This window comes from Microcaecilia unicolor, chromosome 1, assembly GCF_901765095.1.
Source record: "Microcaecilia unicolor chromosome 1, aMicUni1.1, whole genome shotgun sequence".
NCBI classification, from domain to species: domain Eukaryota; kingdom Metazoa; phylum Chordata; class Amphibia; order Gymnophiona; family Siphonopidae; genus Microcaecilia; species Microcaecilia unicolor.
In genome coordinates this window covers 507824377-507850208 of record NC_044031.1, presented here as the reverse complement: position 1 = coordinate 507850208, position 25832 = coordinate 507824377, and the positions used below count along the sequence as shown (strand labels likewise).

Sequence of the window (25832 nt, the reverse complement as noted above, 5' to 3'; positions counted from 1 at the left end):
TTTTTTTTTTTTCCTTTTTAAACGAAAGCCGTTACAGAGCAATGCACAGGAGTTCCTTTAGCAACGAAGGCTACCCCTGCAGTCCCCTCTCTCTCCATCCGTGCCCCTTTCCATCCCGGCAGTTCCTTTAACAAAGAAGACTACCCCCCTGCAGTGGTGTTGAGTGCTTTTAATATCACTTCCTGTCACGTGACCCCATCCAAAATTGCGGTGAGTAGTGTGATGTTTACAGTAGTCACCACCATCTTGGAAAACGGGTGTGGTTGTCAGTTCCTGTGATATCACCAAAAGGGGTGGGATTATAGGCAGGGTTAGGGGAAGGATTATGAAAAGGGTGAGGCATGGGCAGGGCTTGAGAAGAGAATGGGCATGGACTGGGCGGATCCTCAATTCTGGTTGCCTGATGTGACCAGAAGTTGGCATGGCCACCTCAAACTCAATTAAAGATAATTAATGGTTTACAAATGCTAGTGAGACTTCTTAGGTGTCTCACTATGGTGTCTACTTTATTATATTTTTCATATTCTTTTCAAATTTTTTTAATATTTGAAAACATAATCCTGTTTGATATTTATAAAAGCTAAGCAGATATCATTTCAATTAGACTATGAACAAATAAACAGAAATAATGGCTGCCAACCTCTTTATTTTCAGATAAGTTTAACTTTTAAGCAGGGTAGAATGATAGTGTTTTCCTCAAAAAAACAAACAAACTACTAATAGTTTGGCCTGGATTTGGTTTATTTAGAATTTTTAAAAAATTCAGGATTTGAAATTGATGTAAGCATGTTATGAATTCTGTGATGGATTATTATTTTTATATACCGCTTTATCCAGAAGCTCATGGTGACCCACAATAAAATGATTCTTCTCCCATCCCCCTCTCCCCCTCTTTCTCGGACTTTCTTGATTAATATAAGCAGAACATGAAGAACAAATTTTTGATTGAATAACCAAATGGAGTCTTATACTCTGAAGCAAGCTCATATAAAATTTGAACATGAATAGAAAGCCAATGTAAAGATTGCAATAAAGGTGTAACACTGTTCATTCTCTTATGCAAAAATATTTTTGCAGCTGGGTTTTGCAGAAGGTGAATTTTCATGAATAACATTTTTGGGAACTCTAAATATATAATACTATAATCTAAAAATGTAAAGATATTATAGCTTGGGCTATCAACTAAAGGTTGTCAAGGGGGGAAGAAGTCTGAATTCTGCCTTAACAATAAAATAGTTTTGATAATCTGGCTAATCGGTTGTTCAAAGGACAAAAACAAATTATTAAAAATCCCCAAGCTATGAACTACTGATTGTAATAATATTTCTCCGAGGACTAGCAGGCTTATAATTCTCACAGGTTGGTGATGCCGATCTGTGTCACCCGGTCTGGCATTATGCCATAGCTAAAAGAGTTGTTTGTGAAGCGTGAGCTACATTTCACCACTCAAGCGCGAGTGCCTTTCTGCCTGTCGCGTGAACGCAGTCTCAGTTCTTTTTTTGCAGGTGAGAATTATTTATATATATATATATATATATAAATATATGAGAGAGAGAGACCAATGTCGACTGCCACCCAAGCTGGCAGTCCCTCGACATTGGTGGAGGAAGCTTCGCTGGAGTCCAGGCAGGAGCTGACTTCTCGACGCCGCTGTCTAGGAAATAGTCTGACCCCAAAAGGCGTGCTCATGGGATTCAGAGGAGGATCCCAGATGCGTTTCCTCAGATGACTCTTATGGGATTCCCTGAGAACCCTCCCCTCCACCTGAAAGGAGAAGGTCTCCACCGGAAGAGCCTTTCATTTTCATGTTTTGTACAGGAAATGGCTGAGGCCATTCCATTTCATTGGGAAGTGGAAGATGAGCCCAGAGCCAAGATGCTCAAGGTCCTGGACTGTACATCTCCTCTTAAGGAGGCTGTGACTGCACCTCTCCGTGAGGTACTCCACAAAGTCCTCATCAGGAACAGGGAGTCCCCTCTGTCCTCATCATGCCCAAGAAGATTGACACCCATTATCGGATACATGGTACATCTGGTTTTGATATGTTCCATGGTGGTGGAATCCGCTCTCAAAAGAGCCAGGAGCACCAGGGACTATGCCTCGGTGCTGCCAGCCAGAGAAGCTAGAACCCTGGATTCTTTTGGTAGGAAGATGTACCAGTCTTCAATGCTCATCTCCTGAATACAATCCTACCAGCTCTTCATGAGTGTCTACTTGCGAAACTCGGTGCAACAGCTGTCAGATTTGGTTGACACACTCCCCCTGGAGCACGCTGAGCCTTTTCACCAGTTGGTCAACCAACAGAAGGCATGCCAAAAATTCTTGACCAGGGGCACTTATGACACTTTTGATGTGGCATCCAGGATCAAGAAACACACAGATAGTCTCTTCTCTCTCCCGCCAGGCGCCTTCTGCATCAACCTCCTCAGCTAGGAGGTCTTTTGGTAAGCCAAGGAGGAGTTCCTATTACTATCATAGGTGTGGGTACACTCCTTCTTCTCGCCAGCCTACTCAGGCTCAGCCCCAGCACGCTTGTTCATGTCAGCAGCATGTGTCTAAGGCCCTTGCTGCTCCCCAGTCAAAGCAAGGGGTGAGCTTTTGACTGGCTTCAGCAGAGCATAGCCACAGTGTAAGTGTACATCCTGGGCGACATCAGGGCCGTGCCTAGGGTCTCTGGCAGACTATCAGTTGGCGCCCCCCCTGCAGACTATCAGTTGGCGGCGGCCCTCCCCCCCCCCCCCCCCCCCCCCCCCCCCCGTGAAAATGATCGCTCACCACTTGCCACACTGACAGGAATTGTCAGCAATATTCTTAGAAACAAATTGCTATACATTGCAAAATAAGATAGCAGATGTAAATTCTCAAAGTGGACATGTTCCAAACACTAAAATGAAAATAAAATGATTTTTTTCTACCTTTGTTGTCTGGTGACTTTCTTTTTTTGATCATGCTGGCCCAGTATCTGATTCTGCTGCAATCTGTCCTCTTAACTCCGTTTCCAGGGCTTCCTTTCCATTTATTTCTTTCCTTTCCTTCTTTCTTCTTCATTTCTGGTCCTCAGCTTCTGCCTATTTTCTTCATCCATGTGCAGTTTTTCTCCTCTCTTCCTTTTCCCTCATTTCATCTCCTTCATCTTTCTTCCCTCCCCTCTATGTCCAGCAATTTCTCCTCTCTCCCTGAGCCCTGCCCTCCAATCCATGCCCATCCATGCTCCTCTGTCCCCTGCCCCCTCCATTCATCCTTTTCCAGCAATTCCCCTCTCTCCCTGAGCCCTGCCCTCCCAATCCATGCCCATCCATGCTCCTCTGTCCGCTGCCCCCTCCATTCATCCTTTTCCAACAATTCCCCTCTCTCCCTGAGCCCTGCCCTCCCAAGCCATGCCCATCCATGCTCCTCTGTCCCCTGCACCCTCCATTCATCCTTTTCCAGCAATTCCCCTCTCTCCCTGAGCCCTGCCCTCCCAATCCATGCCCATCCATGCTCCTCTGTCCCCTGCCCCCTCCATTCATCCTTTTCCAGCAATTCCCCTCTCTCCCTTCCATGACCCCCCCCTCGCATCCATGCTCTCGTCTCTCCCCTGCCCTCCCGCTCCCATTGTTCAACTGCCCGCCCTCTTCTCTCCCCCCAACATCCCTTTTCTTTTTTTCTTTTTAAATTTACCTCCGTGGCGGTTCTGGCAGCGCAGCGTCAGTGAAGGAGGCGGTGCTGCGCTCCCGACGTCTCTAGCCTTCCCTTCGCTGTGTTCCGCCTTCTTCTGAATTCAAGGAAATGACGTCAGAAGAAGGCAGAACACAGCGAAGGGAAGGCTAGAGACGTCGGGAGCGCCGCCTACTTCACTGACGCTGCGCTGCCGGATCCGCCACGGAGGTAAATTTAAAAAGGAAAAAAAAAAGAAAAGGGATGTTGGGGGGGGGGGGGGGGGAGAAGAGGGCGGGCAGTTGAACAATGGGAGCGGGAGGGCGAGCTAGGTGAGCATGGTGCGACGGCGCCCCCCAGAGGGAAGCTCCCCCCTGCCATGCTTACCTCGCTTACCGTGTTGGCACGGCCCTGGGCGACATGCCGACAGGCAGGTTCTTCAAATAGTCTGTCTCTGATATGCTCTCAATTGGCATCTCAAGCCTCCAGATTGTCCACCGAGAGCTCATTCATTCAGCTCTCAGCCCAGGCAGATACTTGCAGAGGAACTCTCCGCCCTTCTAAAGGCCCATGTGATCGAACCCATTCCACCAGGTGAGGAAGGGCAGGGATTCTATTCCAGGTACTTCCTTGTGCAGAAGAAGATTGGGGGGGGGGGGGGGGGGGGGGATTGCATCCCATTCTAGACTTAAGAGCCCTGAACAAATTTCTAGTCTGAGAAACGTTCAGGATGGTTTTCCTGAGCAGCCTTTTCTCAATGATTCAGAAAAACGATTGGCTATGCTCTCAGGACTTAAAAGATGCATATACTCACATCCTGATACTTCTAGCTCTCTGGAAGTATCTTTAGTTTCGGCTGGGAACACATCACTTTCAGTACCGCCGCCTTGCGTCAGCTCCCAGTGTCTTCACCAATTGTCTAGTGGTAGTTGCAGCATCACTACGCAGACTAGGAGTCCATGTGTTCCTGTATCTTGATGATTGGCTGGTAAAGAGCACCTCTGAGGACTGTGCTCAGGAGTTCATGTGGATGACTATTCGGGTGCTTGAGCTACTAGGGTTCATTTTAAACTACCCCATGTCCCATCCCCGCCCTGTCCAACGATTGGAGTTCATAAGAGCCCTGCTTGACACACAGAGAGGGTTTGAGTCTGCCTCCCAGAGATGAGAGCAGACAATCTTGTCTCGCTTGTGTCCAAGGTTCTTGCCTCTCAGCAGGTCACAGCTTGGCAGATGTTGAGATTGTTGTGCCACATAGCTTCCACAGTGTACACGTTACACCCATCACACATCTTCACATCAGATCAGCTCAATGGTCCCTGGCTTCTCAGTGGTATCAAGCCACAGGGAGTCTAGAAGATGTCTTTCAAGCGTCCCCAGAGCTTGTACACTCTCTTCAGTGGTGGAGAGTTTGATCCAATTTGACTCTGGGACTTCCATTCCAAATTCCTCAGCCGCAAAAAGTGCTGAGGATGGATGCATCTCTCCTTCGATGGGGAGCCCATGTAGATGGGCTTCATACTCAAGGTGCTTGGTCCTCATAGGAAATAAATCTTCAGATCAATATCCTGGAGCTTCGAGCTCTCTGGAATGCTCTAAAGGCTTTCAGAGATCGACTATCTCACCAAATTGTTCTCATCCAAACAGAATCAGGTTACAGTGTATTACACCAATAAGCAGCGGGCCTTCTGTGTCAGGAGGTCGTCTGGAACGTGGCATTGGGCTTGCAAACGTGGCATGTTCCTTTGACCCACATCTTACGGACACAAACAATACCCTGGCCGACAGGCTGAGAAGGATAATGCAACCACAAGAGTGGTCTCTCAATAAGGCCATAGCCTTCAAGATCCTCTGAGAGTGAGGCACCCCTTCGGTGGATCTTTTTACCACTCAGATCAACCACAAGGTCCCTCGGTTCTGTTCCGGGTTTCAGGCCCACGACAGACTAGCATCAGATGCCTTCCTTCTCAGTTGAGGGACTGGTCTTCTATATGCGTATCCTCCAATACCTCTAGTGTGAAAAAAGTTTGTTGAAACTCGAGTAAGACCGTGGAACCATGATTCTGATCGCACCATTCTGGCCGCGGCAGATATGTTTCCCTCTTCTTCTGGAATCATCCTCCAAAGAACATGGGGATTGGAGTGTTTTCCAACCCTCATTACTCAGAATGAGGGGTCACTTCTACATCCCAACCTCCAGTCTCTGGCTCTCACAGCTTGAATGTTGAAAGCCTAGAATTTGCTTCCTTAGGTCTCTCGGAGGGTGTCTCCCAGGTCTTGCTGGCTTCCAGGAAAGATTCCACTAAGAGGTGTTATTCTTTTAAATGGAGGAGGTTTGCCGTCTGGTGTGAGCAAGGCCCTAGATCACCTTACTTGCCCTACACAGACCCTGCTTGAATACCTTTTACGCTTATTAGAATCTGGTCTTAAGACCAACTCTGTAAGGGAGCACCTTAGTGCAATTAGTGCTTATCATCAAGGTTTAGAAGGTATGCCCATCTCTGGACAGCCTCTAGTTTATTTGCTTCATGATAGGTTTGCTTTTTTCAAAGCCCCCTGTCAAACCTCCACCAGTGTCATGAGATCTCATTGTTGTTCTCACCCATCTGATGAAAGCTTCTTTTGAGTCACTTCATTCCTGCCATCTGAAGTACTTGACCTGGAAAGTCATTTTCTTGGTGGATGTTAACTTCAGCTTGTAGTGTCATTGAGCTTCAGGCTTTAGTGGTGGATGTACCTTATACTGAGTTTCATCACAACAGAGTAGTCCTCTGCACGCACCCTTAGTTCCTTTCGAAAGTGGTGTTGTAGTTCCATCTGAACTAGTCAATTGTCTTTCCAACGTTCCTTCCCTGACCTCATGCACTTTCTGGAGAAAGCAGCTTGCACACCTTGGATTGCAAGAGAACATTGGCCTATTACATGGAGTGGACATGGCCCTACAGACAGTCCACTCAGCTTCTTGTTTCTTTTAATCCCAATAGGATAGGGGACACCATCAGGAAATGCACCATTTCTAATTGGCTAGCAGATTGCATTTTCTTTACTTATGCCCAGGCTGGGCTGGCCTTGGAGGGTCATGTCATGGCTCATATTATCAGACTAAAATACAAGCGTACTCCTTTTAACTGTATCAATGGGTTTTTTTTTAATGACGTGTATACCATATACATACCACATAAAAACTCCTAAAGTCTAAGGAACTCACTCAGTCAAACCTTCCACTTCACCATCCAGCCATTCTTTTACTATAAACATATATATAAATTACAAATATAACCCAATCACCCCCAGTACATTGTAGATGTTTCCAAACAGTTACATATATCCAGTGTGTCCCGTTTTTGAAGTACAGGGTTGATACCCCTGCAACGATACATTCTCTGCAGAATGTATCTGCTTGATGATAATGTCTGTATCTGAGACGATCGACAAAGGGTCCCACTGTGGACTGATATTCCCGAAGGTTACGGGAGTTGTTCCTCCTGATGAAGGGCAACACGAAATGCGGTCTTGCATCGAGGAGCTAAAATGAAATCAAATGCTGAGCGTTTGGTGAAGCCATATGGAAGCTCTCTTCAAGCCGCGTTGAGCCATTGAGCTATTTATTATATGAGGATATCTAATCAATCAAAGGACTTTTTTTTTGTTTAAGTACTATATTTTCATTGCTGACATTATCAAGCAGATATATTCTGCAGAGAATGTATCGTTGCAGGGTTATCAACCCTGTACTTCAAAAACGGGACAGCATTGAATATATGTAACTGTTTGGAAACATCTACAATGTACTGGGGGTGATTGGGTTATATTGGTTAGATTTGTAATTTATATATTGTTTATAGTAAAAAAAAAAAAATGGCTGGATGGTGAAGTGGAAGGTTTGAATGAGTGAGTTCCTTAGACTTTAGGAGATTTTATGTGGTATGTATGTATATGGTATACACGTCATTAAAAAACCCATTGATATAGTTAAAAGGAGTACGTTTGTATTTTAGTGTGCAGGATCTGTACTCTTATTTAATTTACTTTTCCCCTATATGGTTTTCATATTATCAGAGCCATGGCCACGTCAGTAGCCCGCTTCAAAGTCCGCCTCCACTGAAGAAATTTACAAGGCTGCCATGTGATCTTCAGTCCACACATTCACTTCACACAACTGCCTTGAGCAGGATACCCAACATGACAGTCTGTTCGGACAGACAGTGTTGCAGAATCTGTTTGGGGTCTAGAATCCAACTCCATCTTCCTAGGTCCAATTTATTCTGTTCCAGGCAGCACTCTCATTCAGATTGTATATAGTGTCAGGTTAATCTGTGTTATGTCCTCGCCATTGCGAGGTCCAATTGACCAATGTTTGCTGTTTTTGGTGAGCCTGGATGCTAGGGAATCCCCACTTGTGAGAATTATAAGCCTGCTAGTCCTCGGAGAAGGCGAAGATACCTGTAGCATGTTCTCTCTGAGGACAGCAGGGTTTATATTCTCACAGGCCCTCCCACCTCCTAATGGAATTGTCTCCTTTGTTCTTTTTACTTTAGTTTTTGCTATAGTATAAAACTGAGGAGACTGTGTTCATGTGATGTGCAGGAAGGCACTCGCGCATGCGTTGTGCTGCGTGGCTCACACCTCACAAAGCAAAATGCTGGACCGGGTGACACGGATCGGGGTCACCCACTTGTGAGAATATAAAGCCTGCTTGTTTCGGAGAATACCTGCTACAGCTAAGTATCTTCGCTTTCCTTTCCATCCAAAACTAAACCTTCTTTGGTTAGAGGAATATTGCTTCTTCCTACCCACAAAATAGTTGTTTTTCCTGAATTACATTTTAAAAAGTGTGTTCACATCCAACTAGCCACCTGTGAAAAACAGTTTTGCACAAATTTGTAAAAAGTATCAACTGAATTAAGAATTGGAAAGATAAGCTAAATATCAGTATAAAGAAAATACATAATACCAAATAAACACAATAATTTTCTGAAAACACGTGTAGAAATTGAACAGAATAGGGGATAATGGCAAACACTGAGAAAGGTGGAGCAGGTTTCTAAAAATAAGATGTTTCCCCATTTCTATTTACCTGATATTCTCCGAGGACAAGCAGGCTGCTTGTTCTCACGACTGGGTTGACGTCCACGGCAGCCCCCTCCAACCGGAACAAAAACTTTGCGGGCAGTCCCGCAAGCAGGGCTCGCCCACCGCGCATGCGCGGCCGTCTTTCCGCCTGTGCGCGACCGTTCCCGCTCAGTTTTTTTCGATTCCACGCTGGAGAGAGAGATGTTATCGTCTCTCTCTCTGTCAGCCCCGGAAACCGGATCGCGGCCTAGCCGTGAGTTTCTCTCTTTTCGTACGCGTTCGCGCTTCTTTCCTTCTGTTAAAAAAAAAAAAAAAAAGAAGTTTGTCCCCTCGTCATCTTTAGCCGCGGGGGCGCCTCGTTGCGGCCTTGTTGCCGCGCGGCCGTTTTCTTTTTTCGGGTTTGCTTTTCACCGCCACCATCGACGACTTTGACTTTGCCGACGCGATTTTTCCGTCGATGTCCTCGAAGGTCCCGAGCGGATTCAAGAAGTGTGGTCGGTGCGGCCGGCAGATCTTGCAGACCAATACTCACACTTGGTGCCTCCAGTGCCTTGGGCCGGAGCATAATACCAAGACGTGCACCTTGTGTCTCGGCTTGCGGAAGCGGACACAGGTGGCGAGGCAAGTTCTTCGGGACCGTCTTTTTAGAACTTTTGCCGGCCCCTCGACGTCTATGGCATTGGTGTCGACGGCCGGATTTTCGGTACCGATGTCGATGAAATCGGCACCGACGATGGCACCGACCCCAGGAGTACAGGTACCGTTGGCCCGCCGGCCTGCCGGCGACGGCGGGGGTGAGCGGCCGCGCAGGCAATCGGCCCTGGCCACTCCCTCTACCCAGGGCCATCGGGACCGAACCCTGTCAGACCCGATCCCTTGAGGCCAGGGGGGGGGGGGGTTCTACCTCCTCTTCATCTCTGCCGCCGAGCACCGAAAGAAAACCAAAAAGCACCGTCATCGGTCGCCCACGGCGCACGGGACTACCAGCTCCGGCGCCTCCAGAGATGATTCGACGCAGAGGAAGCGGCAGTGCCGAGAGGAGCGTTCCCCCTCGGTTAAAGAGGTGTCGCGTCAGTCCATGGGTGCTTCGGTACCGTCTCCTGGACCCGAGCAGCTTCCGGCACTGACGCCCACAACGGCCCCCCTGCCTTTCCCGACGACGAGTGCCTCCGAGCCATCCTTCCAGGGATTCTAGAACGGCTGATGCGCCAGGCTCTGCCAGCACCGGGAGCTTGCGCCCCCGGCGCCGTTGATGGAGGCGCCAGTGTGCTGTAGCCCGATGCCGAGGCCTCCGACGCCGCTTGCAGCACCGGTGTCGACCGCCACGCAGGTGGAATCCCCGTCGGTGGAGGGAGCTTCATCCCCGCTGGCGCGGGATTCCACCGCTCGACGCCATCATCGAGGACATGGTTCCTCGCAGTCGAGACAGGCCCGGTTCAGGTCTGAGCTGCAAGAGCTCATGTCCGACACCGAGGAAGAGGCCTTGTTGGGGGTAGGAGGAGGACCCCAGATATTTCTCCTCAGAGGAGTCTGAGGGCCTTCCCTCCGACCCCACTCCTTCACCGGAGAGGAAGCTCTCGCCCCCTGAGAGCCTCTCCTTTGCCTCCTTCTTCAGGGACATGTCTATTTGCATTCCCTTCCCCGTGGTCTCTGTGGATGAGCCAAGGGCTGAGATGCTCGAGGTCCTCGACTATCCATCACCACCTAGAGAGTCTTCCACGGTGCCGTTGCACAATGTCCTCAAAGAGACACTGCTTCGGAACTGGCTGAAGCCCTTATCTAACCCCACCATCCCCAAGAAAGCGGAGTCCCAATACAGGATCCACTCTGACCCAGAGTTGATGCGGCCCCAATTGCCTCATGACTCGGCGGTCGTGGACTCTGGTCTCAAGAGGGCACGGAGTTCGAGGGATACCGCCTCGGCGCCCCCGGGGCGGGAGTCTCGCACTCTGGACTCGTTTGGGAGGAAGGCCTACCAATCTTCTATGCTCGTGACTCGCATCCAGTCATACCAGCTCTACACGAGCATTCACATGCGGAACAATGTGAAGCAACTGGCGGACCTGGTCGACAAGCTCCCTCCGGAGCAGTCTAGGCCCTTTCAGGAGGTGGTCAAGCAGCTGAAGGCGTGCAGAAAGTTCCTGTCCAGGGGTGTCTATGACACCTGTGATGTGGCATCTCGAGCTGCGGCCCAAGGTATAGTGATGCGCAGACTCTCCTGGCTGCGTGCCTCTGACCTGGACAACCGCACCCAGCAACGACTGGCAGATGTCCCTTGCTGGGGGGGATAACATCTTTGGCGAGAAGGTCGAGCAGTTGATGGACCAACTACACCAGCGGGAAACCACTCTCAACAAGCTCTCCCACCGGGCGCCTTCAGCATCCACCTCAGCAGGTGGACGTTTTTCCCGGGCCAGGCAGGCTGCACCCTACGCCTACAACAAGCGTAGGTACACCCAGCCGGCCCGAAGTCTTCCTCAGGCACAGGGACAGTCCCAGCGTGCTCGTTCCCGTCAGCGTGCGCCTAAGCAGCCCCCTGCGCCTCCACAGCAAAAGCCGGGGACGGGCTTTTGACTGGATCCATGGGAACATAGCCGCCATCAAAGTGTCCGTACCGGACGGCCTGCCGGTCGGGGGGAGGTTGAAAGTTTTTCACCAAAGGTGGTCTCTGATAACTTCCGACCAGTGGGTTCTCCAAATAGTGCGGTGTGGATACACCCTGAATTTGGCCTCCAGTCCACCAAATTGCCCACCGGGAGCCCAATCCTTCAGCTCCCATCACAGGAAGGTACTTGCAGAGGAACTCTCCGCCCTTCTCAGCGCCAATGCGGTCGCGCCCGTGCCACCCGGGCAGGAAGGGCAGGGATTCTATTCCAGGTACTTCCTTGTGGAAAAGAAAACAGGGGGGATGCGCCCCATCCTAGACCTGAGAGGCCTGAACAAATACCTGGTCAAAGAGAAGTTCAGGATGCTTTCCTTAGGCACCCTTCTACCAATGATTCAGAAAGACAATTGGCTATGTTCCCTGGATTTAAAGGACGCTTACACTCACATCCCGATACTGCCAGCTCACAGACAGTATCTCCGATTCCGTCTGGGGACACGGCACTTTCAGTATTGTGTGCTGCCCTTTGGGCTCGCCTCTGCCCCATGGGTGTTCACGAAGTGCCTCGTGGTGGTAGCGGCGTATCTACGCAAGCTGGGAGTGCACGTGTTCCCATATCTCGACGATTGGCTGGTCAAGAACACCTCGGAGGCAGGAGCTCTCCGGTCCATGCAGTGCACTATTCACCTCCTGGAGCTGCTGGGGTTTGTGATAAATTATCCAAAGTCCCATCTCCAGCCAGTCCAATCTCTGGAATTCATAGGAGCTCTGCTGAATTCTCAGACGGCTCAGGCCTTTCTTCCCGAAGCGAGGGCCCACAACCTCCTGTCCCTGGCTTCCCAGACCGGAGCGTCTCAGCAGGTCACAGCTCGGCAGATGTTGAGACTCCTAGGTCATATGGCCTCTACAGTTCATGTGACTCCCATGGCTCGTCTTCACATGAGATCTGCTCAATGGACCCTAGCTTCCCAGTGGTGCCAGGCCACCGGGAATCTAGAAGATGTCATCAGTCTCTCCACCAGTTGCTGCACTTCACTGCTCTGGTGGACCATTCGGACCAATTTGACCCTGGGACGCCCATTCCAAATTCCACAGCCCACGAAAGTGCTAACGACGGATGCATCTCGCCTAGGGTGGGGAGCTCATGTCGATGGGCTTCACACCCAGGGACTGTGGTCCCTCCAGGAAAAGGATCTTCAGATCAACCTCCTGGAGCTCCGGGCGGTCTGGAATGCACTGAGGGCTTTCAGAGATCGGCTGTCCTGTCAAATTATCCAAATTCGGACAGACAATCAGGTTGCAATGTATTACATCAACAAGCAGGGGGGCACCGGATCTCGCCCCCTGTGCCAGGAAGCCGTCAGGATGTGGCGTTGGGCTTGCCAGTTCGGCATGCTTCTCCAAGCCACATACCTGGCAGGTGTAAACAACAGTCTGGCCGACAGACTGAGCAGAGTCATGCAACCGCACGAGTGGTCGCTCCATTCCAGAGTGGTACGCAAGATCTTCCGAGAGTGGGGCACTCCCTCGGTGGACCTTTTCGCCTCTGACCAACCACAAGCTGCCTCTGTTCTGTTCCAGACTACAGGCCCACGGCAGACTAGCGTCGGATGCCTTTCTCCTCCATTGGGGGACCGGCCTCCTGTATGCTTATCCTCCCATACCTTTGGTAGGAAAGACCTTACTGAAGCTCAAGCAAGAACACGGCACCATGATTCTGATAGCGCCCTTTTGGCCCCGCCAGATCTGGTTCCCTCTACTTCTGGAGTTGTCCTCCGAAGAACCGTGGAGATTGGACTGTTTTCCGACTCTCATTTCGCAGAACGACGGAGCGCTTCTGCACCCCAACCTTCAGTCTCTGGCTCTCACGGCCTGGATGTTGAGGGCGTAGACTTCGCTGTGTTGGGTCTGTCTGAGGGTGTCTCCCGGGTCTTGCTTGCCTCTAGGAAGGATTCCACTAAAAAGAGTTACTTTTTCAAGTGGAGGAGGTTTGTCGTTTGGTGTGAGAGCAAGGCCCTAGAACCTCGGTCTTGTCCTGCACAGAACCTGCTTGAATACCTTCTGCACTTATCAGAGTCTGGCCTCAAGACCAACTCAGTAAGGAATCACCTTAGTGCGATTAGTGCTTACCATCTTCGTGTAGAGGGTAAAGCCATCTCTGGAGAGCCTTTAGTCGTTCGATTCATGAGAGGCTTGCTTTTGTCAAAGCCCCCTGTCAAGCCTCCTGCAGTGTCATGGGATCTCAACGTCGTCCTCACCCAGCTGATGAAACCTCCTTTTGAGCCACTGAATTCCTGCCATCTGAAGTACTTGACCTGGAAGGTCATTTTCTTGGTGGCAGTTACTTCAGCTCGTAGGGTCAGTGAGCTTCAAGCCCTGGTAGCTCATGCTCCGTATACTAAATTTCATCATAACAGAGTAGTGCTCCGCACTCACCCTAAGTTCCTGCCAAAGGTGGTGTCGGAGTTCCATCTTAACCAGTCAATTGTCTTGCCAACATTCTTTCCCAGACTGCATACCCACCCTGCTGAACGTCAGTTGCACACATAGGACTGCAAGCGAGCGTTGGCCTTCTATTTGGAGCGGACACAGCCCCACAGACAGTCCGCCCAATTGTTTTTCTTTCGACCCCAACAGGAAAGGGGTCGCTGTCGGGAAACGCACCATCTCCAATTGGCTAGCAGATTGCATTTCCTTCACTTACGCCCAGGCTGGGCTGACTCTTGAGGGTCGTGTCAGAGCCATTGCAGCGTCGATGGCTCACTTGAAGTCAGCCACTATTGAAGAGATTTGCAAGGCTGCGACGTGTTCTTCTGGCCACACATTCACATCACATTACTGCCTCCAGCAGGATACCTGACGCGACAGTCGGTTCGGGCAGTCGGTGCTGCAGAATCTGTTTGGGGTTTAAATCCAACTCCACCCTCCAGGACCCGAATTTATTCTGGTCAGGCTGCACTCTGTTAGTTGTTCTTCGTAGGTCAATTTCTGTTATGCCCTCGCCGTTGCGAGGTTCAATTGACCTGGGTTCTTGTTTTGAGTGGGCCTGAGAGCTAGGGATACCCCAGTCGTGAGAACAAGCAGCCTGCTTGTCCTCGGAGAAAGCGAATGATACATACCTGTAGCAGGTGTTCTCCGAGGACAGCAGGCTGATTGTTCTCACCTACCCTCCCTCCTCCCCTTTGGAGTTGCGTTTTTTTTATCTTTTTGCTTGTCATTCAACTGAGCGGGAACGGTCGCGCACGGGCGGGAAGACGGCCGCGCATGCGTGGTGGGCGTGCCCTGCGTGCGGGACCGCCCGCAAAGTTTTGTTCCGGTTGGTGGGGGCTGCCGTGGACGTCAACCCAGTCGTGTGAACAATCAGCCTGCTGTCCTCGGAGAACACCTGCTACAGGTATGTATCATTCGCTTATTAAATGCATGCTACTAACCATGTTTTCATGGACTAGAAAACAGAAAAAGGAATGTTATAAATTAACCAGTTTTGAATAGGTCTGGAATTTCAGCCCTGTTGAGCTCATTCTGTTCCCCCTACTCCTTGGAAATTTTGAATCAATTTGCCCTAAAAATATTTGTCATATTTTGAGGCACTGTTTTATAGGTCTTCAGGGGGAAAAAATGAAAAACTAGTTTTTCATTTTGAGCATCTGCTTTAAGGCTAAATATAGTAAATTGCATGACAAAATTTTCTATGAAACTGGAGTTTTGCCTATGCATGTTGATATATGTAAGATTGCTCTCATTACAAAAATCAGTTTTTATCTAGTCCATCACCATATGTAGAGTCTTCACTGAATAAAATATGGTAATTATCCTTATACTTGATGAATAGATTTTTGTATGAGTTGTTACTAAGTGATATGAAATTATATTTAATTAAATTCTTACACTTAATGCATACCAGTTTAGAAATGTGTTAACTCTTCCTTGTGAAAGAAACCTACAGGATAGTGTTAATTGCTTTAGCAAGAGTACATAATTCATGCTTTTGTTATATAAGTGTTAATACTGAGTTTTGGTATTTTGATAGGCTCTTGTGTAATATTCAAACAGCTGAGCACAAGTAAGTAAATGCTAGTGGGAAAACCTTTATTATCTGATATGAAACATAACAAGCTCATATGCTAAAAGCTACCATTCATAGAAGCTGAGTCTTGTAATCTGTAGATAACCCTGTTTGTAGCCATAAGTACAAGATAAACTTTTAAATGAGTTTAATATTCTTGTTTTTGTTGCATTTAAAGTACACTTTATCATTATGATCTGGGTGGCACTGTTTTTTTTTTTCATTTGAATGCTTAGCACACATGCTTCTAGCAATGTATGCTCAGTAAAGAATTCTGGAGGAAAAGCATGCAGTTGCATGTTTGACAGCAGTCTTCAAACATAATTTTTAAGATAGTATTTCTCCAATAAGTACTGGGTGGGTATATATTTATTCTTACAGCTGCATTCCCTGTTCAATTGCATTTTGCCTTTGCCATTCTTCCAAACTGGTATTTCATTCTTGACCCTGTTTCTAGGAGATGTTCGAGTAAGGAGCCGGGCAGGCTTTGAGTCTGAGAGAAGAGGTTCTCATCCTTACATTGACTTTCGTATTTTGCACTGTAAGTACTGATAAGTAGATTGAAGGAATTTTTTTTACTGAGGACTTAATTTAATATTTGGAAACTACTAAACTGTGTAAATCTGTTTTTCACACAATTTTGCATGCTCTCGAGATCAGTGCGAGACCTTGACCATTTATATATGATCAAGGCTTGCTGACTTGTACCCCCTCTGAGCATTAAGTTCAGAGGAGGTGGGGACCAAGAAGGTTAGATTGAGAACAGGAGGTGGTGCAAGGCTATCTAGCCCATTATATGGGTTGAAGTCATTAAGCATAGCTTGCTGGCAGTAGGTGGAGTCACAAGTGCACCCAAAACAATAGCAAGCGCTATTGAAAGCAATAGTAAAAGATTATTAGAAATAGTGGACTGCCTATGTGTGGTCCATCTGTAAAAGGTCAGAAGCTATTCCGGTTGGATACAGTGCTTTAAAAAGTAGAGGACACAAGATTTTTTTATTTTTACCTATTTGACAGCTTTTAATTTATTTGAAAATGTCCTATATGTAGATATAAATATCATGAAATCAAAACTGACTATCACTAAAACAGCTTCAAAAATTGTTGTAGCTGGTTGAAACAGCACTAATAAAGGCTACATTTTGTGCTCATTTTTCTACACTGTTCTGTACAATACAGTAATATCAGTGAGGATATCCTGTTTACTGATGGGTTCATCTTAACTGTTGTTGTAATCTGCCTTGGGAAGCCTGGTGCTATAAAGATTGGAAGTGAAATTAAACTCTCCTTTCATTGGGGCACATGGAATCACATCTTCATCTCGTATCTTTTATTCTGTTTTGAACATGTTTCAGGGACAAGTGGCTTTCATAAGTCAAAATAAATATTTTCTTTCATGCAGCTCTTTCATTTGTTTAAACATAACTAAATGGGCTATAAGCCTGTAATTCATTCTGTTTGTTATATTTTGTCCTTCTTATGACTTATACTGTGCCAATAATGGAAATACAGTGAGACAGAATAATAAAATTCAGTAACATCCAAAACATATTAATTTTCTGTCTCGCTGCACCCTACGCCTGGAATAAACTTCCTGAGCCCCTACGTCTTGCCCCATCCTTGGCCACCTTTAAATCTAGACTGAAAGCCCACTTCTTTAACATTGCTTTTGACTCGTAACCACTCGCCTCCACCTATCCTCCTCTCTCCTTTCCCGTTCACATTAATTGATTTGATTTGCTTACTTTATTTATTTTTTGTCTATTAGATTGTAAGCTCTTTGAGCAGGGACTTTCTTTCTTCTATGTTTGTGCAGCGCTGCGTACGCCTTGTAGCGCTATAGAAATGCTAAATAGTAGTAGTAGTAATGTTATAATTGTGTTCACATTTGGGTAATAACTGAGAAAATGCTGTTGAAAACTGACTTGAAGAAATGAATATATATCACAGAACTAGAAAATGGCAGATTTAGACTGACTCTGTACTTCTGCATGAAGGTAGCTCTGTAGTCATTTAATATCTTTCTTTTAAATAGTAGTAATAGTGCTTTTTTTGTCAAAACAAAAGTTAAATACTAACCAATATATCACTAGAAACTAGCAAGAGGTTTAGTAAGAAGTGCTCTGGTCCAATGCCAAAAATTGAGTTTTAGCTGTTTTAATTTTTGACATTGGACCAGAGCACTTCTTATTGCAGGAATTGTAGTATATGTGTTGTACCTGTGAATATACATTGTACCTGTGAACATGTTTTGGAAACTTGTTTGATCCCCTGTCTAAGGTTTTCCGAAACTTGGCCAGGTTGGGTCTTGCTTCCACTAAAGTTGCATTTGAATGAACTTTTGTCACGATCACTGCTGCTGTTGAGTTATTTATTCAATGCTGATGAATGGGAGAAACTGAAACAAATCTCTATAGACCTGGAAGAGTTAATGGGGCAATTTAACAAATTGGAGAGCAGCAAATCTCCTGGACTGGATAGCATACATCCCAGAGTACTGGTACCAGGAGCTTGGAAGGTGGCTAATGTAACACAATTTTTAAATAGGTTTCCAGAGTGAGCTGGGAAATCATAGACCAGTGAGCCTAACGTCAGTGCAGGGCAAAATGGTAGAGACTATTATAAAAAACAAAATTACAGAGCATATACGTAAGCATGGATTAATGAGACAAAGCCAACGTGGATTTAGTCAAAGGACGTCTTGCCTCACCAATCTACTTCATTTCTTTGAAAGGGTGAATAAATATGTGGATAAAGGTGAGCCAGTTGATGTTGTGCATCTGAATTTTCAAATGGCATTTGACAAACTAACATAGTAAGTGACGGCAGAAAAAGACCTGTTCGGTCCATCCAGAACAAGATAAACTCATATGTGCTACTTTATATGTATACCTGACCTTGATTTGTATCTGCCATTTTCAGGGCACAGACCGTAGAAGTCTGCCCAGCACTAGCCCTGCCTCCCAACCACTAGCCCCGCCTCTTAACCACCAGTGCTACCACCTAACCTCTGCTAAGCTTCTGAGGATCCATTTCTTCTGAACAGGATTCCTTTATATTTATCCCATGCTTATTTGAAAGACTCCTGAGGAAATTAGAAAGTTATGGGATAGGAGATAATGTCCTTGTGTGGATTAAGAACTGGTTAAAAGTTAGAAAACAGAGAGTAGGGTTAAATGGTCAGTATTCCCAATGGAGAACAGTGATAGTTGCTGGGACCACTGCTTTTTAACATATTTATAAATGATCTACAGAGTGAGATAATTAAATTTGCTGATGACACAAAGTTACTCAAAGTTGTTAAATCGTAAGACGATTGTGAAAAATTGTAGTATAATCCAATCCAGTAATTTTATATACTGCCAAATCCAATAGGTCCAAGACAGTCTACAATGAAAAAATTAACAAAGTAATATCAACAATATAAAATAAAAATAGCAAGCATTGAGACTAAAATAAAATATTAAAACAAATATCAGAGATACAGATCATCTACAAGATTAAGTAAACAAAAATTTATCAAACAGGTATGCTTCAGACTCTTTTTCTAAAAGAAGAATAAGAGGAGATCAACCTATACCTGGGAGCATTTATTTGAAGTCCACTTCAGTGCCCCATTGCTTTCCTGGGATGTCTGTGTGACCAGTCTACTAAGAATGCTGGTTCCTCCTACATCCCAATGGCTTGATTTTGTGCATTTTTCACTTGGACATTTTTATTATTTTTTTTTTCAAAAATGGACCAAAAATATAAATGCACAAAAACATCTAACAAATAGCCATTTCAGAAAAAAAAAGACACTTTATGTTTTGAAAATTGCCATTTTTACTACTAGAGTTTTGAACATTTTTAACAAAATGTCCAAAGTTGGACTTAGATGTCATATCAAAAATGCCCCTCTAGGTATCTAAATGGCAGATGATGATTAATGTGAGCAAGTGTAAAGTGATGCATGTGGGAAGGAGGAACCAAAACTATTAGCTATGTGATGCTAGGTTCCACATTAGGAATCACTGCCTGGAAAAGAAATCTAGGTGTCGTTGATGATACATTGAAAGCCTCTGCTCGATGTGCAGCAGCAGCTAAGAAAGCTAATAGAATGGAAAGGAATAGTAAACCAAAAATGAGAATGTTACAATGTCTTTGTATCGCTCCATGGTCTGAGCGCACCTCGAATACTGTGTGCAATTCTGGTTACTGCATCTCAAAAAAGATATAGTGGAATTAGAAAAGGTACAAAGAAGTGCAACAAAAATGATAAAGGGGATGGGACAACATCACTATGAGGAAAGGCTAAAGTGGCTAGGGCTGTTTAGCTTGGAGAAGAAACGGCTGAGGGGAAATATGATAGAGGTCTATAAAATACTGAATGGAGTGAAATGAATAGATGTGAATTTCTTGTTTACTCTTTCCAAAAATAGTAGGACTAGGAGGCACACAATAAAGCTACAAAGTAGTACATTTAAAACAAGCAGGAGAACATTTCTTCATTCAACATGTAATTAAATTCTGGAATTCATTGCCAGAGAATATGGTAAAAACAGTTAGCTTAGCAGGATTTAGAAAAGGTTTGGATAGTTTCCTAAAAGAAGTCCATTATCCATTATTAAGATGAACTTGGGAAAATCTACTGCTAGTTTTTAAGATAAACAACATAAAAACTATTTTACTTTTTTTTTTTTATCTTGCCAGGTACTTGTGACCTGGATTGGGCACTGTTGGAAACAGAATACTGAACTTGATGGACTATCTGTCCCAGTATGGCAATGCTTAATTCTTATGTACTAGACAAAAATACTTTGGAATTCATAGCATATAGATATTCTCTGAGGACAAGCAGGCTGAATATTCTTATGATGGGTCGTCCTCCGCAACGGCCCAGGAGACTGGAATTTTTTTTTTTTTTAAAACAGAAGTTTGTACAACACTCGCCCGGGCCCGAGTGCACCGTTCATGCGCGAACGGCTTCCCGCCCGCGACGCAAGCCTGACCTTACTAGTTCTTCTTCATCCGTGCTTCGAGAGAGTTGTGCTCGCCGCTACTCCCTTGTTTTTTAGCTCAGGAGAACCGCTTTTTTGTGTTTATCATGCCCTTTTCTTTTATTTCCTTTCTCAAATAAAAAAAAAAAAGGTTTCTTTCCCTTATTTTTTTTAGTTTTTCCTCTCTTTTGAAGTGTCCTTTCTTTTTTCATTGCGGCCACCTTTAGGCTGCTCGGCCGCGTCTTTTTTTCCCTTTTTTGTGCCTTTTTATTTGGCACAATCGAGCCTTTTGATTTCACGGACGCTATTTTCCCGCCCATGTCATTGAAGATTCCCAGCGGCTTCAAACGCTTTACTCGCTGCCACCATCTCAGATACTGACCCCCACGCGTGGTGCCTCCAGTGTCTTGGGCCCGATCATCTTCCAGCTGCCTGTAAGCTGTGTAAGTTAATGAACAAAAGGACCCAGGTGGCTAGAGAGGCTCAGCGCGAGAGACTTCTTAATGATCGGTCCGGTCCTTTGACATCTGCATCGACATTAGTACCGAGGTCGGCGGTGGCGTCGATGTCGAGGGAAGCAGCAACACAGAGAGTCTAGGGGCTGCCGAAAGACCACTTTGAGCTGGGAGCAGCGAGGTATCGAGTGGGTCTCACCCGTCTCAAGGCCTACTGCTATGCAGGCCCTCCGGGACCGACCTTCGTTGGACCCAGCCCCGAGGAGGCGTGAGGATTCCACGTCCTCTTCGGTACCGAGGAGTCTTGATGACGGGCGTCAAGCGAAGGCGAAGAAGCACAGTCATCGATCTTCTTCCATGCACGGTACCGAGAGCTCCAGGGAGCCGAGGGAGTTGGCACCCGAGAAGCGTCGGCACCGGGAGGACCGCTCACCCTCCATTCAAGAGGTACCGATGCGTCAGTCATCTCGCAGCCTGGTACAGGCTCTCGAGCCCCCTCAGATTCTGGCACCGACTCCTGCACTGCCCCCCCCCCCCCCCAGCCTTTTCCGATGGAAGCTCTCGACGAGCGCATCAGGGCCCTTCTTCCGGAACTTCTGGAAGGCTTGCTTCACCAGTCTGCCTTGGTGTCGGGGGTGCTTGCGCCTTCTGCACCGACTGTAGAGGCGGCATCTGGTCCATCACCTGTGAGGAGGTCTCCGTCCTCGGTACCATTTGCGGTGCCGGCGTCGGCTGCCACCCGGGTTGATTTCCCCTCGACATTGGTGGAGGAAGCTTCAGCGGAGTCTAGGCAGGGGTCGACTTCTCAACACCCCCCACGAGGTTATCGATCCTCAAGGTCGAGGCAGGCTCGGGTTCGGGCTGCTCTTAGCTTTTGTCAGACACTGATGAAGAGCGCTTGTGGGAGGAGAGGGAGGACCCCAGCTACTTTTCGGAGGAAGAGTCGTGTGGCCTCCCCTCTGATCCCACTCCACCAATTGAAACTAGGTTGTCTCCACCTGAGAGTCTTACTTTCTCATCTTTTGTACTGGAAATGTCTAAGGACATTCCATTCCCTATGGAGGTTGTGGATGAGCCCAGGGCTGAGATGCTCGAGGTCCTGGATTATCCTTCTCCACCTGCTGAGGTTGCAACGGACCCCATGCACAGTGCACTCAGGGAAGTGCTGATGCGGAATTGGTCTTGCCCACTCTCTAATCCAGTGGTCCCCAAGAAGTCCCGAGTCCCAGTACAGAGTCCATGGAGAGCCTGTAATGGTGAACGCCCAACTTCCTCATGATTCCATGGTGGTGGACTCTGCTCTCAGAAGATCCAAGAGTACTAGAGACTATGCCTCGGCGCCCCCAGGATTCTTTTGGGAGGAGAATGTATCAGGCCGCAATGCTCGCCGCCAAGATCCAAACATACCAGCTCTACTCGAGCATTCATTTACGAAACTCGGTGAGGCAACTGTCCAGTTTAGTTGAAGCACTTCCTCCAGAGCTTGCTGAACCTTTTCACCAGATGGTCAGGCAGCAGAAGGTGTGTCATAAATTCTTGGCCAGGGGGTCTTACGACACTTTTGATGTAGCATCCCGAGTAGCTGCCCAAGGTATAGTGATGCACAGACTCTCATGGCTACGTGTCTCTGACCTGGATCAGAAGACCCAGCAGCGAATGGTGGATGTTCCTTGCCGGGGGGATAATCTTTTTGGCAAAAAAGTAGAGGACATGGTCGATCAGATTCTCTCTCCCGCCGGACGTCTTCTGCTACTGCCTCCTCTTCCAAGAGGTTTTTTGGAGGGAAGAGGAGTGCTCCCTATTCCTATAACAGGCGTAGGTACACTCTTGCTTCTCGGCAGCCGGTTCAGGCTCAGCCCCAGCATGCATGTTCCCGTCAACGCCGTTCGCCTAAGGCCCCTAGGGCTCCCCAGCAAAAGCAAGGGACGGGCTTTTGACTGGCTCCAGTGCAGCATAGCCGCAGTAAAATTGTCCGTGCCGGACGGCTTGCCTGTCGGGGGGAGGTTGATATTTTTTCACCAAAGTTGGCCTCTTATAACCTCCGACAGGTGGGTTCTTCAAATAGTGCGGTTGGGATACACTCTCAATCTGGTTTCCAAGCCTCCAAATTGCCCACCGGGAGCTCAATCCTTCAGCTTCCAGCACAAGCTGGTACTTGTAGAAGAGCTCTCCGCCCTTCTAAAGGCCAATGCGGTCAAACTCGTTCCACCAGGGGAAGAAGGGCTGGGATTCTATTCCAGGTACTTCCTTGTGCAAAAGAAAATAGGGGGGATGCGTCCCATCCTAGACCTAAGGGCCCTGAACAAATTCCTTCTCCGAGAAAAGTTCAGGATGGTTTCCCTGGGCACCCTTCTTCCCATGATTCAGGAAAACTATTGGCTATGCTCTCTGGACTATTGCCTATACTTGCATCTCGATTCTCCCAGCTCATAGGAAGTATCTTCGATTTCGGTTAGGAACTCAGCACGTTCAGTACTGTGCACTGCCCTTTGGCCTCACATCTGTGCCCAGAGTATTCACAAAAGTCTGGCAGTTGTTGCAGCATTGCTACGCAGACTGGGAGTGCATGTGTTCCCTTATCTCGACGATTGGCTGGTGAAGAGCACCTCGGAGGCAGGGGCTCTAAGGTCCATGGGCATGACTATTCAATTGTTCGAATTACTGGGGTTTGTAATCAATTATCCCAAGTACCACCTTGTCCCAGTTCAGAAATTGGAGTTCATTGCAGCTCTGTTGGACAAACGGATGTCTTGAGCTTATCTTCCCCGGGCAAGGGCAGATAACCTACTGACCCGTGTGTCCTTGGCTCGAGCGTCTCAACAGATCACAGCTCGACAGATGTTGAGACTGTTAGGGCATATGGCTTCCACAGTTCATGTCACTCCCATGGCACGCCTACAGATGAGATCAGCTCAGTGGACTCTAGCTTCCCAGTGGTGCCAAGCCACAGGGGATCTAGAGGATGTAATTAATCTATCCACAGACTTTTCCAGTTCCCTTCAGTGGTGGGCCATTAGATCCAATCTGACCTTGGGACGTCCATTCCAAATTCCTCAGTCACAAAAAGTGCTGACGACGGATGCATCCCTCCTAGGGTGGGGAGCCCATGTAGATGGTCTTCACACTCAGGGAGCTTGTTCCCTTCAGGAAAAGGATCTCACGGCCTGGATGTTGAGAGCTTAGAAGTTGCCTCTTTAGGTCTTTCAGAGGGTGTCTCCCGTGTCTTGCTTGCTTCCAGGAAAGATTCCACGAAAAAGTGTTATTCTTTCAAATGGAGGAGGTTTGCCGTCTGGTGTGACAGCAAGGCCCTAGATCCTTTTTCTTGTCCTACACCAGTGATGGCGAACCTTTCAGAGACCGAGTGCCCAAACAGCAACCCAAAATCTAATTATTTATCGCAAAGTGCCAACAGGACAATGTAACCTGAATAACAGGTGCCGGTACTCATTGTGGGCGGGGTCACCACATATGACTCCACCCCATGATAGCCACACCCCTTACACCAGCCATGGTGCATATAAACGGACATCATCATTGAAAATATTATACTAGTATAGAAGAAAAAAATAACATAATTTTTTTCATTATAAATCATTTCTGTAAGCTGTTACAGCTCCAGTATACCCAGTGCAAAATAAGACAGCAGATGTAAATTCTCAAATTGGACATATTCCAAACACTAAAATGAAAATAAAATGATTTTTTCTACCTTTGTTGTCTGGTGATTTTGTTTTTCTATCTATATTGGTCCTAGTCTCTGATTCTGGTGCTCTCTATGTATTCTCTTAACTCCGTTTCCAGGGCTTCCTTTCCATTTATTTCTTTACTTTCCTCCTTTCTTCATTTCTTGCCCTCCATCCATGTCCAGCAACCCTCCTCTCCCCTCCAGCCACCCATGTCCAGCCACCCTCCTCTCCGCCCGCCCGCCCTCCCAGCACCAGGCAGGCCTCCCTCTCTCCCTCCCACCCAGCACCAGGCCTCCCTCTCTCCCACCCAGCGTCCGTCCTCCCTCCGAGCACCAGGCCCCCCCCTCCAAAATTTAAAAGGCATACCTGGTCGGGGTTAAGGTGGCGTCGGCAGCAGCAGCGAAAAGTATGCTGTTTGTTCGGCGCGCCTTGGGCCTTCGCTTCTGTCTCTCAAGCTCTGGTCCCGCCCTTGCGGAAACTGGAAATGAGGGCGGGACCAGAGCTTGAGAGACAGAAGGGAAGGCCGAAGGCGTGCCGAGCAAACACACTTTTTGCTGCCAACGCCACCTTAACCCCAACCAGGTATGCCTTTTAAATTTTGGAGGAGGGAGGGCGGGCGGGCGGCCTGGTGCTTGGAGGGAGGGAGGCCGGCCTGGTGCTAGAAGGGAGGGCAGGCGGGCGGACCAGCGACGGCGCGCGTGCCAACAGAGAGGGCTCTGCGTGCCCTCTCTGGCACGTGTGCCATAGGTTCGCCATCACTGATATAGAAGGTCAGCCTATCTATGGATAGCCTTTAGTTGTTCGCTTCATGAGAGGTTTGCTTTTGTCAAAGCCCCCTGTCAGACCTTCACCAGTGTCATGGAATCTCAACGTTATCACCCAGCTGATGGAAGCTCCTTTTGAGCCACTGAATTCCTGCCATCTGAAGTATTTGACCTGGAAAGTCATTTTCTTGGTGGCTGTTACTTCAGCTTGTAGAGTCAGTGAGCTCCAAGCCCTGGTAGTGCATGCACCTTATATCAAGTTTCATCATAATAGAGTAGTCCTCCGCACTCACCCTAAGTTCTTGCTGAAGGTGGTGTCGGAGTTCCATCTGAACCAGTCAATTTTCTTGCCAACACTTTCCCCATCCTCTTAACCGTCCTGGTGAAGACAAGTTGCACACCTTGGACTGTAAGAGAGCATTGGCCTTTTACGTGGAGCGGACAAAGCCCTACAGACAGTCCGCCCAAATGTTTGTTTCGATCCCAACAGGAGGGGAGTCGCCATCGGAAAACGCACAATCTCCAATTGGCTAGCAGATTGCATTTCCTTCACTTATGCCCAAGCTGG

General features: G+C 47.4%; 1 protein-coding gene and 1 long non-coding RNA gene across 2 annotated transcripts in view; one reads left to right on the top strand and one right to left on the bottom strand.

Moving 5' to 3' along the window:
- PDE7A (phosphodiesterase 7A) overlaps positions 1-25832 on the top strand; it is a 333862-nt gene that overhangs the window by 138339 nt on the left and 169691 nt on the right. The window contains exon 3 of the mRNA XM_030215118.1: positions 15838-15921. Within this exon, the coding sequence (XP_030070978.1) occupies positions 15838-15921 (84 nt within the window). The remainder of the gene's footprint in view (positions 1-15837; positions 15922-25832) is intronic.
- LOC115477962 overlaps positions 1-25832 on the bottom strand; it is a 91613-nt gene that overhangs the window by 11646 nt on the left and 54135 nt on the right. The window lies entirely within an intron of this gene.